This window comes from Equus przewalskii, chromosome 18 (assembly GCF_037783145.1).
Source record: "Equus przewalskii isolate Varuska chromosome 18, EquPr2, whole genome shotgun sequence".
Taxonomy (NCBI): Eukaryota; Metazoa; Chordata; class Mammalia; order Perissodactyla; family Equidae; genus Equus; species Equus przewalskii.
Window position 1 is genome coordinate 29121018 of NC_091848.1, and position 13494 is coordinate 29134511.

General features: G+C 36.2%; 1 protein-coding gene across 14 annotated transcripts in view; it reads left to right on the plus strand.

Moving 5' to 3' along the window:
* Positions 1-13494, plus strand: part of TP63 (tumor protein p63) — a 224950-nt gene that overhangs the window by 181466 nt on the left and 29990 nt on the right. For all 14 annotated transcript variants that reach the window (XM_070583422.1, XM_008540848.2, XM_070583419.1 and 11 more), the window contains one exon: positions 12650-12836. In XM_070583422.1, coding sequence (XP_070439523.1) covers positions 12650-12836 — 187 coding nt within the window. The remainder of the gene's footprint in view (positions 1-12649; positions 12837-13494) is intronic.

Consider the following 13494-nt stretch of genomic DNA (forward strand, 5'->3'; position numbering starts at 1 on the left):
ATTCATCTTTCCCCCACCAAGTCAGCTGCCAGAAATTTGTTTTATCCTCTCTGAATACCCAATCTGTTCTGTTTGGTTTTCTTTCCTACCAGTCCCAATTATTGATTTTGTTCCCCTCCTACCCTTATAAAAGGGTCTTTTTAATTTGGCAATTCCAAAGAATACAGTTTAGACGAGAAAAAAAAAAATTAAGTCACTGAATGTTTTAGGATAGCTCTGTCTAAATGAAGACAGGCTTTGTACTTGATTGCTAAACTTGGATGAATGGAGTTGTGACAGCTTTTGGGCTTGCCCTTATTTTTTTCTCATCAAATATTTTAGGTTATTTGAGGTAGTACAGACTCCACCTTTCACCTCTTTGTTTTCTTTGAACTCTCTGAAACTAAGAACTGTAAATTAGAAGTTCAGAGGCCAGCCTGGTGGCTTAGTGGTTAAGTTTACACTCTCCACTTCGCCAGCCTGGGGTTCTCCGGCTTGGATCCTGGATGTGGACCTACACACCGCTCATTAAGCCATGCTGCGGTGGCGTTCCACATAGAAGAAATAGAAGGACTTACAACTAGGATATACAACTATGTTGTGGGGCTTTGGAGAGAAAAAAAAAAGAGGAAGATTGGCAACAGATGTTAGCTCAGGGCCAATCTTCCTCAAAAAAAAAAATGAAGAAGAAGAGGGAAAGCAAAAGAATTATACCTAGCACTTCCTATTAGTGAATGGTGGTTGTCTTTTAGATTATTTGTAAATCTTATTATTTTTCTTTTATTTTATTTTAATCGACCCAAATTCATGTAGAAGGCCAGAAACGTTGTTGATGTATTTAAGCTTTGGCTTATGTTTTACTTTCTTTTTAAGACCCAGTTATCCTCAGACTAGGTCATTTGCCCTAAGTGTTAATGGGCCACAGCTGCATCTGGGTTTATATGCTAAGGTGGGCTAATGGCCAATAGGTCATAAAGTACATAGTGTTATATTAGGAAAAAATTTAAAACATTTCCTTTTAGCAGGATAGCATGCCAGATGTGGATTTATCTGGAATCTGACATTGTAACATCAGGATGGCGCTGACACTACCCTATACGGTTGCTTCCCTTGACAATGGATTGAGTAGGGAGGTGGTTTATATAATTATTGATTAATTTATTCCATGGAAGTTTATCCCATTCATATTCTTGGAGATTTGTGGGTCAAGGTAGCCTTTTGATTTGGGATTTGCATACAGAATGGCATTTCTTCTGGGAAAGATTGAAAGAATAAAGTTTTTTGTTTTTTGTTTTCTTTTTGATGGAGCGGGGAGGGAGGGACTTCGTTGCACATTTAGGAAAGGGAGCTGTTGAAAAATTATGCAGGTGTGTGCTGATATTAGCTGGCATCTCTACGCATTGTGATACTGAATTACCAGTCTGGCAGCCAAGAACGTGTAATATAGTATGTCTACTGAGGCAGGTGGTGATGGTGGGGTCGTACTTACTGGAATGTTTTTTTCCCTCTTCTCTTTGCAACATATTATTAGTAAAGGAGCTGAATTTACTCTTGTTTTCCAAAGTCCTCTGCAGTTATTTTATTTAAACATGATATTTGGCTTTGAGCTGCTCACTCCTCAATATGCCAAACTCCCCCCCATCCCAAAACAAAACAAAACTTAGGCAAAGCTCACTTTTCCATTTTGTCAGGGATATTGTATAGCAAGAAAGAGTTTAGTTCTCTTTCCAGGCCACTGTACAAATTCTTTTTTTGTGAGGATGTTAAGACTGTAAGAGGAAATTTCCTTGAGGCCCAACAAAACATTTGGGTCTTTATTCTTGCTCATAGGCCAGTACTTCCTAAGCATAAACACACTATTGAATATGCATACATATACATAAGTACATGCTTTTATTCCTACTCTTTTTATATATTTGTCATCAGAAATCAGAAAGATTATCAACCCTTTGTTTTCCATATTCTTTTTAAAGAGTTACCTTGCCAATGTGTACCTGGTAACTGGATTTTCTAACAGATTTGCCTTAGATCATAAAATATTTAAACTAGAAGGAACATTATAGATCATCTAACAGAGCTTCCTCATTTTCCCCTATGGATGATTAGCTCAAAGTTCAGAGAGATCACCTGAGTTGCCCGAAATTCCTTGGTGAGTGAGTGTCAGAAGGCCATGACTTCTTTTGAGAGGTCAATTACTTCTATCTTTGAAAGTAAATTCTTTCATGTGTTTTCTTTTTTTCCCTCTAACACAGTATTTCATTTTCTAATTCATGTTAATATTTTCATAATTTAAAGAACCTTGTGTTCATCTGCTTTCTTACCTAAACGTGTGAAAAGAGTAGTACAATCCACTGCTGACTTATCAAACCTCAGACCTGATAGAATAAAATTGGTTCTTAAAACCACTTCATGTTCTTAAAAGCGTTTCATGTTATTCTTATGTTCAGGATCCCATTCTGAGAATATAGTTACAATTTAGGGAAGAACATCTCAATTCCTCGACAAACTTATTTACTAAACAGGACATGATATGGAGTCAAAAAGCAGTACAGAATATTCTTGTAATTCTGTAGGAAATTGATGATCATGTTTTTTAGATGACCTCTGAGCTTTATACTTCTTTTTTCTAATCATATTGTGTGTTTATGTGCATTCACTCTGGGACCAAATACACCAGTTCCCCTTGGGCCCCACTCTATGAGTGTTAAGACTGCATGATCCATGGGAAGAACATGGGTCTGTGTGTCAGGATGGTCCTTGTTGCTGAGTGTATTTGAGCAAGTCTTGTCTCCTCTCTGGGGCTTGAATTCCTGCTCTGTAAGTGAAGTGGCTGAACCAAATAATCTCTAAGTTTTTCCTGATCTGACTTTCTAAGAAAAGCTTAGCAGCCATATCTTAAGCTAAAAATGCCTTGAAACAGGTGACTCAATAATAGAAACATAGAACGAAGCCCTTGGTTTAAAATGTCAGTTTGGTTTTCTATGGAAACTTAGAGTCTGACGTAGTTGTAAAAGTATTAGCTTTCCAGAAGGAAGGAAATCCAAGTTCACCCTCACATTGCCTAGATTTGATTGTGAACGTTTAGAAATCATTTCTTCAGAGATGCTCTCCTGACCCTCCAAACTAAGTAGAGCCTTCATTTTGCCCCGTATTCCTCTGCTTTTTCTTCAAAATATGTATCACAATTTTAGAAACTTATTTAATGTTAGTACTTCCTTTAAACCAATTCTCTTAGGATAAGGGACACTGTAAGTTTCTTGGAACCCAGGACAAAGCCTGGCATGAAGCAAGTGCTCAATAAATATCTGTTGGATTAATAAATCAACTTCACCTCTCTAAGCCTAAGTTTTAGATGTGAAAATTCAGGGAGGAAGTTTTGGACAAGATGCTGTAATGTCCTTTCTGGGTTCTAACATCTTATTTCTATATTTCTGTCTTCTAAAATCATAAGTCTGCCACAATTTTACAGGTTGGTGCTGCCCATGCTAGTATTAATTAAAATTTTTAATTAGGAAGTATTTCAAGCATACAAAAAACAGTAAGTAAATTTAGACACCTGAGCATCTACCAAAGTGTTAAAATTTTTTTCCATATTGCTTCAAATCTTTTCTTTAAATAAAATGTTATGGATAAGTAGACGATCTCCCTCCATTCTATCTCATTCCCCTCTCTCCTTCCAACTGAAATATGTCTATATGTGAGACTGTGGATAAATCTTGAAAATGTGGAAAGTGGAAATAGCAAATTATTAAGGTTAAATTTGGACCAGTGTAATTTAAGTAAATTTTAAGGACACATAAAATTATATTGCACATGCTGTGGGTATGCGTGTGTGTATTTAAAAAATGTATGGAAGCAGATAAAGCAAATTCATTTACTTTTTTAAACAAATGAATGTAGTAACTTCACATGGTTTAGAACTTAGTGATTACTAACAGATAAATATGAGCTGTGTGATTCATTGTAAATGGTTAATATTCAAACTTCAGTAGACTTTTATTATCTGGCAGCAAGCACTTTCTGACCAGGTTGAAATAATGTTTACACAATGCACTCCAAATTATTTAAGCTGCATTAAACACTATCTGGAGGATCTTGGAAATATGAGGCTTTAGTAATAATTATAACACATAGCTTTTATGTTTGTCTTTGCAGTTAACTAATGCTTCTCATATCCATGACTTCTTTCCTCCACTCTAAGAGATGTATATTGTATATTATGTTTTTTTTTCTATTTTATGTTTGTGAGAGGTGAAGTGATTGCATCAAGACCCAGGAAATAAATAGAAGAGGCAGATTTTAAATCTTGTGTTTTGACCCTTAGTCCAGTAAACGTTCCTGATGAGGTTCATGTAGGATAAGAGTCATTTTCCAATGCTCTTGGCTTTGAGAACTAAGCCCTTTCCTCTTTCACAACAAAATTGGCCTATTAATTCTGGTGTTACCTCATGCGACTTTAATTTCTTTGCCCAGAATGAAAACGAATTATCTTTTCTTTTCTCTATTTGTCAAAGAGTCTGTTGACGAAGCCACGTCTCAGTTTGCTACTGAATATTGGGAGCCCTGTGTTAAACCAACTCTCATTCATTCTTCTTTCATTTTAGAAAAAGGATAAGCAAATAACTGGCATCATTTGTGCAAGCACCTTTTGTTCTAGTGAATAACATTTCTTGGTCTTTTTTTGGTGCTTCTACGCATATCTTTCATGATAAAAACTAGAAGGCTGGATTTTAGTGTGTCCCAAACATCTCTCCCATCTCTCCACCTTTTCATTCATTTCCACTGCCCTAGTCTAGGCTCTCCTCATTTCTTGCCTGAATGCTTCCTGATGAGAGTCTCTTCTTCCTACTTTGCTCCTATCTTGCCCCTAACAGCTTCGTTTTACTTAATATATAGAACAGATTAGGTCTTTCCCCTGCATTACAATCCTCAGTGACTCTTCTTTGCCTGCTGGTAGAATCCAACTATTTCGGGTGACATCCAAGGCTCCTCAAAATCTGGCAACTGCCTTCCTAACTTAGCTACATCGCTTTCTACACAGCTCCTCGTCTTTCCCCCAGCCCATCCATATTTCAACCGTAGTTAACTTCTCATTGCTTATACTCATGATGGTCTCTCTTTATAGAAAACTTGCTCTCTGCCTCTTGGCTCTCTCTTTCTCCCATTCTGGGTGTACCTTCTAGTTGGTGAATAACTTGTCATTTAGAGCCTAGTTTAAATATTACTACCTCTATGAAATCTTTCTTCTCTACTTTAATGGAATGCATTTACTTTTCTCTTTCTCTCTTATCCCCACCCAATCCATCAGCAAATCTGGTTAAAATATATTCAGAAAACCACTGTTTTCCACCACCTCCGCTGCTGGTCCAAACCACTGTCATTTTTACCTTGGATTATTTATAGTAGCCCCTTTACTGGTCTCGCTGCTTCCATCTTTGATCTAAAAAGTCTCTTCTTTACATAATAGTCAGAAAGATCTTATTAAAAAGCAAATCAGATCATGTCACCTTCTCAGACCTCTCCATTAGCTTCCTATCTCACTTCAAGGAAAGCTGAAGTCCCTACCCTGGACTATAAAGTCTTTCATGATCCAGGCCCCATATTTTCTCTGATTTCTGATCTTATTCCCTACCACGGTGGCCTTTGCTCATTCCTCTCCAATGATACTGACCTCCATGACAGATAGATTTATCCCAGGACCTTAGCAGTTGCCGTCTCTGGTAATTGGAACATTTTTTCACCAGGTGTATACATGGCTCACTCCAGTGCTTCCTCTAGATCTTTCTTTAAATATTATCTTATCAAAGAATCTTTCCCTGATAACCCTAGATAAAATAATATCCTCCTCACACCAGATAATTACTGAATGATGTGCAAATGGGGAAAAGAAATTAATCTCATTTCTGGTTTACAATGGTAACTGATTAGAAGCTTCAAATGTAGTCCCTCTTAACTGTCCACTAAAATATTATGAATTCCAGAAAAACGCCTAACTAAATTGGACACTTAAGCTATTGACAGACTCCTGTAGCAATTTTATTACTTAAAACGCTGATGAAACGGAATTGAAAAATATCAAAGGGACATGAAAGATGCATGTACTAGCTCTGACTGTATCCTGCTATATTTGTGGAAAACTACAAGAGCAAATAGGGGTATATATTAAAACACACACACACACACACACACACACACACACACACACAACTAAGTATAAAGGAACATCTTAAAGAATCAAAGAAAGCAAAAGCATCCTAGCAACTGGAAGAAATGTTTAGAAGATTGCTTTACTACAAAGCAATAAAATACAAGCTTTATAAAGTTGGAGAAGAAAATAAAAGACCTAGTGCAGCAGGCTGAGATGAAAAGACAACTGGATAAGATAAAAACGGAAACAGATGAGATAAGGAAGGATGTTTGAAATGCAATAGAAGAATCAAAATTACTGTTTGTAGGAGAATAGAACAGAATTAACTCTAGAAAACCATACACATGATATGGAAAACAAATTTGAGAAACTTTTTCAGAACACAAACTAAAGGAAAAGATGCTAACAGTTAGTGTCTTTGGTGGATAGAGAATGGCAAGCCAAAGTAAGCTTATGTGTTTCTGGAAATTAATAAGAGCAGAAGGAACAAAAGCGTAGTTAAAAGAGAAAAAAAAAATTATTGAGTTGAGTTCAAGCATGTCAATTGAAAGAGCTTACCAATTTCCAAGTAATTTCAAGGGAAAAAAATACATTTAGAAACATTCTCACTATTTTTCTTTTAACAAAATAAAGAAGGAAGCAAAACCCTGTAAAGATCTACGGAGAAATAAGCTGGTTACTTAATTTAAAGGAAGAAAATTCAAGTTGATCTTGGACTTCGTTACAACACTAAAATATGCATTGACTCAATTATCCAGTTTCAAGGGATCCAGCTAAAGCTAATTTAGATACTAAATATTTGTGTAATAACATGAGCTCTGCAGTGTTTTTTAAATATTTTAAAACTGGAGTAAATTTAAACCGGAGTAAAATTTTTAAACTGAGCAAAATTTATGCTATGTAAGAACTATATAAACTATATAAGACATCTTTAAACAAATCATGGTATATCCCTTTTTAATATTATAATTGCAACCACTTAAAATTATGTTTTCAAATTAGACCATGCTTATGAAAAGTTAAATAAAAAAAGATACCAAACTTTTTATAATATGCCTTCAGTGTGTATAAAGGTATGTGTATCTATGTTTGTATGTGTAGAAGAAAGTCTAAAATGTTAATGGCATATATCTCTGGGTAGGGAGACTATGTCATATTTTTTCTTTTTTCCAGAGTTTCTGTGTGTGCATGTTGTTATAATTACAAAAAAACAAAACAAAACAAAAAACAGCCAAAAGCAAAACTAGACTGCTTTATAGAAAGGGAGAAGTTGGGAAGAGATTTATAGATCTTTAATCTTCTATAGTTTCTTCTAATAGTGACAGCACTATAGGGAGAGAGAGTTTATACCATCAGACAAAGAGTCTGAAATGTTTGATATCCATCCAAAGAGCTGCTGGAAATTCAATGCGGTGGACTTGCATCACCAAAGAAATTCTTAGCTATAGCAGATTCTCTTTTCAGTTATAAAATTAATTAGGTTCTTGATTGATACCTGTAAGTAGGGAAAACCTAGCTAGAGATAAAAATAATCTTGGAACAGCAATGAAAAAATCAGTTTAGAGTGGTAAGAAAATGTGCAAAGGAAAAAATAAGTTTGAACTAGAAAGGGAATCCATGAAACAAGCAGAAGTCTAAAGAAAGAATTATTTTTCTCTAAAGTGTAAGTGTGGTCCCTTATTATATTGGATATGAAGACTAACAGAACCTCCCAAAGAAATGCTTCATATGTTCCTCAATATTTAAGAATTAGATATATCAAAATTCTGTAGATATAGCTAAAGTAGTTCTTAGAGGGAACTTTATAGAATTAAACACTTACATTAGAAAAACATGAAAGTCTGAAATCAATGATCTAAGATACCACTTTAAAAATAAAGAAAAAACAATAACAAATTGAACCATAGTTCTATTCTTGCAGGTAGGGAAGAATAAAAATTAAAATGCATGCATATTGGACAGGAAGAAGTAAAACAGGCTTTACTCACGGTTGACATGATCATCTACATAGGAAATCATAAGGTATGTAGAAAAAGCTACTAGAACTAACAAGGTTAGCAGGGTCACATTGATATATAGTCAATATAAAAAATCAATTATGTTTTTATTTACTAGTAAAAAACAATTAGAAATTTAAATCTTAAAAGTACCATTCATAACAATTAAAAAAATGAAATAACTGAAGGAATAGTCTAACAAAATGTGTGCAAGATTTGCACACTGAAAAATATAAAACATTCCTGAAAGAAATTAAAGATGTCCTAATTAAATAGTGATATATACCATACGCATGGATTAGAAGACACGATATTGCTAAGATATCAATTCTCCCCAAGATGACCTACGTATTTGACACAATCTCATTCAAAATCCTCCCAGGCATTTTTGTGGGAATCAATAAACTGCTTGTAAATTTTATATGGAAATTCACAGGACCTAGAATTGCCAAAATAATTTTGAAAAAGAACAAAATTAAAAGACTAAGATTACCTGATTTTAAGACTTGCTATAAAGTTAGAGTAATCCAGACAGTGTGATACTGATGTATGAATGGACATGTATAAATCAATAGAAAAGAGGACAGTGTTCAGATAAAGACTTGAAAACATGGTCAATCAATTTTCCAAAAACATGCCAAAGCAATTCAACAGGGGGAAAAGATAATCTTTTCAACAAGTATTCCTGGGACAACTGGATATTTGCTAAAAAGAAGAAGAAGAGGAAGAGGAGGAGGAACAGGAAGATGAGGAGGAGAGTTGACTGAAAATAGACACAGGACTACATGCAAGAGCTAAGACTATAAATCTTCTACAAGAAAACATTGAAAATCCTTCTAACATTGGGATAGGCCAAGATTTCTTAGGATACAAAAAGCATGAACCTTAAAGGCAAAATACTGATAACTCCTGAAAATTAACTGTATTAAAAAAAACATGGAAAAGGAATATAAAAGGCAAGCTACAGACTGGGAAAAAACATATTTAAAAAAAAAGTATATGTGATAAAGAACTTATATCCAAAATATCTAAAGAATTCTTTCAACTCAAGAACACAAGCAATCCAATTAAATTTTTTTTTTAAATATGAAAGACTTGAACAGACACTTCAAAAAATAAATAACAAATAAGGGTATGAAATAATATCAAATGAATATAAATATATTTGTATTTTTTACAAAGAATTATAAATACACCGTAGGCCAGGGAGATGGAATGTAGTACTAGAAAAATATTAAATGTCATCACAGGACCGATTTGCAAACAGTGAAGCAAATAGTGTAGCAGAAGCTTGGCTTTGTAAAGAACGGATGGCACCAGACCATTTCAGTCCCTCTAGTTACTGAACCACAGGTTTGGTAGTTTATCAGAAGCAATAATCAGAATGTGTCTTGGCCCTGGCCAGATATTTAGACTTAGTCAATATGAAACTTCATCACTAAAATTGGAAAATATGGCCTACAGTACTAGATGCCATTCTAGCTGTGGGGTGATATCTACATTGTTCTGGCCTAGTGTAGAGAACAGAGGAAGAACATGAGTGTTCCAGACAGGAAATAGCATGTCTGAACTGTGGGTGATGAATGTATGGTGTGCTTGAGGCATTAAGAGGTTTGCATGGGTGGAACATGGGGTGGGAAGTGTGTGTGATTAGCAGGTAGGGGGAGAGAATGAGAGAGAGATGGAGCCAGAATACAAACGAGAAAGAGCAGGACCTTATTCTTGAATTCCGCAGAGCTGTACCGGAAGTCCTGACAACTGGTCCTAGCATCCAGGGCAGCTTCCTCCTGGTGCAGGGTTTTATCAGTTGTATCGCTTGCTGCTTCTCCCTGTAATTAAATGAGCAAAACATTGTAAGACTGAGAAATAAATACAGAGGAATTTTTGATGTTAAGTAGACCACTTCTGATCTCCATTTCAATGTTACAGAAGACTGTATACCTTTTAAGTCGATTCAGAAATTGGCCACGTTGTTGGGAATTAGAACAACGTAAAAGTACAAAAATTTACACTCCTGAGGCAAGAGAATAGAGAGGTGAGAGACCGTTGTTACAGAACTAGGGCAGACTCATATACTGGTTTCTAACCAGCTCTTCTCTGTGACCTCAGGCAAGTCCTTTCTATGCTTTAATTTTCTTATCTATAAAATGAGGATAATAATACTGATCCATTATCTGTTACCTACAATTCTGAAATTTAAGGAGCTCTGAAAACGAAAAAATGGTTTGGTTTGGTTTGGTTGAATTTTGTAAGTTGGCAGCAAACTCTTTTGATGGTGAAACCTGGCGTGAACTTCGAGGCTTTATCGTCTTTTCCCTGTTGGTGTGACTGTTCATGACTTCTGAAGAAATGTTGAGGTTTGATGATGGGGTGCTGCCCTAAATCCTACTAGAGTGTTTATAATATATGCTCTATGAACTTTACTCCCTTTCTAAAATCCAAACAATTCTGGATTCTGAAACCTCTGGCCCCAGGGATTACAGATAAGAGATTGTATAGCTGTAATATCTTCCTCATAGGGTTGTGTGAGGATTAAATTTCTTACAACACAACTCAGAAGTTGGTGAAGCTATTATGACTTATCATTATTTAAGCTCAGAAATTAGATCTCCCACTCCCATCCCCGAGATTGAGTGAGGATTAACACCTGATGATGGCTAAGTTTATTCTTAGTACTTTTGTATTTCAGTCTGTCAAGTTTGATTTATAGTATATCAATTATCGAACTGGAATGTTTCTCTGAACTCTCCTACTCTGAGCACTTATCCTTCTTTTTATGCAATCTTTACATACTTGGATGAATGCCTTCAGGTGTTAGCTGTTATTCGCCTTCAGCTGTTTGCTGACAGACTTATTTTTCAATCATCTTTCCTAAGGTGCATCTTATGAAACTCATGGTTAGATTGTACATCTCCTAACTAAAACACCAACGGATTTGCTTATTTTCTTGGAGTTCTCAGTAAAAGTGAATTCTTAGCATATCCTAAGACAATGTCTTTGTTTGTAAAGTCATTGGTTAAAAACATTAGAGCAAAAATATCCATCTATGTTTCTTTCAGCGTTTCCCAAATAGAATTTTATTTTTGTGGCTGATTTTTGGCATTCTTCTTATTTCTTCAACCTGTGTAAAACCCTTTTGCTGTGTCTAATCCTTGACCTGTGGGCATGGAGAACTGATTATGCAATACGCTGCTAGTACCGGGAAATTTTTAACTGAAAATTTCATATACTGAAATACTTGGGATTAAAAGAAAGATTATCTAAATAAATATTATATTTCAAAAGGAACAGTTAAAGCAATTATTTTTCAATGTGCCTTTTGGTAGGATATTTGCTTTTAGTCAGAGTTGGGTTGGAACATACCAATAATGAAACCCTTTGCCACTCTGGCTCCCGCCCCCCAGCATCCTTCCCCTGGAACGATGATACTGCCAGTTTATCGTTGCAACCCGTGTGTGTCTGTTTACCTTTGTTTGGGTAAGTGTTACTAGGTGCCCTACTCTTGGCCTGCAATTCCAGTGCCTGGGTGGTTTCATTCCAGCATCAGAATGAGTAGGATTGCAGTGATGGGGCGTTGACCCAGAGAACAGGGGGCATACGATTTAATATAGTGTAAAAATTAGAATGGAGACTTTCTGTACTAGTTCAGAGGTAAGAAGGGGAAGCAGCACAGAATAGGACCTTTTTTCCCTTCTATTCTGTTCTGGGTCTCATGTTTTCTCCACCTTATTTTGCCAATTCTACAACAAACCAACCAACCGCTGAACGTCCTCTCCTTGCAGAAGCACGTATGGGGAGGAAGAGTTTTGGTCCCTTGTGAGTGAAAAGACGTACATCTTGATCCTTTTGCTGCCATGATTTGCTGAGTTACAGTAGGCCAGTCCTTTATTTCATGAGAGAATAGGACCAAATGTCCCTGTCCGGATCTCACATTCTCCGAGGCTATGATATTAGAAGATAAGCGCAGTCGTTTGCGGCAACTTCTGCTTTGCAATTTTCTAGTTGGTTGACCTCAAGTAAAATCTCTACTCTCTGCCAGATATTCCATCTTACAAAAAAATTTCCATAAACCCTAATTCCTATGAGCTGCTCTGGAGTATTATTAAGGGCACGATTAATTACAATCTGTTTAATATCATTCAGTGCATGAGAATATTTTTTTTCCATTTAGTTTTCTGGTACTCTATAAGGCTGCTCATGGTATCAATCATTTAAACTCCTCTGAGCCTCAGTTTTTCGTCCTAACGAGAAGGTAACAGGAAATAATGGCATAAATGTGCTTTGATAAATGTGAAACCTTTTGTAGACATAGAATTTTATTTAAAGTAGGAAAAAATGGTTGATTTGATTAATGAATATAACTCCAATAAGATTGCTAGATGTTGTGTATATTGTAGCTAATGGTAAACATGCAGCCTTTATAGGCTGTAAAAAGTGACCATATTTTCCTTGCTCTGATTTGGAATGTAACGATATCTCCTTTTGGTTCTTTCCTTTCCTCCACCATTGGCCCATCTCTAAGCAGTATTCCACTGAACTGAAGAAATTGTACTGCCAAATTGCAAAGACATGCCCCATCCAGATCAAGGTGATGACCCCACCTCCTCAGGGTGCTGTCATCCGTGCCATGCCTGTCTACAAGAAGGCCGAGCATGTCACTGAGGTGGTGAAACGATGCCCCAACCATGAGCTGAGCCGTGAATTCAACGAGGGTAAGAAGATTAGGAATTTGTGGCTGTTCAACTAAATTTCTTGAAAATAGAGATCTTGTGGAGATTTTTGTTTGGGGCCCACCTACCTGCTTCCAACCTCTGCAATCTGATGGCAGCTCAGTGTGTCTTTTTGGCTGACAAAGTGTCTGAGAATAATGATAAATAAGTTGAGAGTTCTCACAATGGTTGAACTGTTTAACTTAATATCGATAATTACTAGATGACCTGGACTTGCCTCTCTGCTCTCTACTGCCTCCTATCTTTTTTTTTTTTTTTTTTAATGAGAGGTTGTAAGGAGAGCAACATGATATCCAGTCTGTTCAGCCCAGGCCAGGGAATCCTTTAGCTTGAGTGCCTTTTCCAGAGTGATTGTCAAGGCTAGACCAATTGAGAGCTGGAATAGTAAGGGGAAGGAGCATGAAACATTAGAAATACAAGAAAATAGAAGAGGAAAGTGGGAAAGAAGAAAAAGAAATGAAGACAAATAATGAGCAAGAGGAGAAAATAGAAGATCTAGAACATAAGCTAGGGAGGGGCGACAGAAAGTGAAGCACTAGGAGTCAGGGAAGAGGTATCTTGGAGCCACATTTAAGCTTTGTATTCATGGAGAAGTCAAGTCCCATGTTCTGAGCCTCAGATGCAACAATAGCTTTACAGA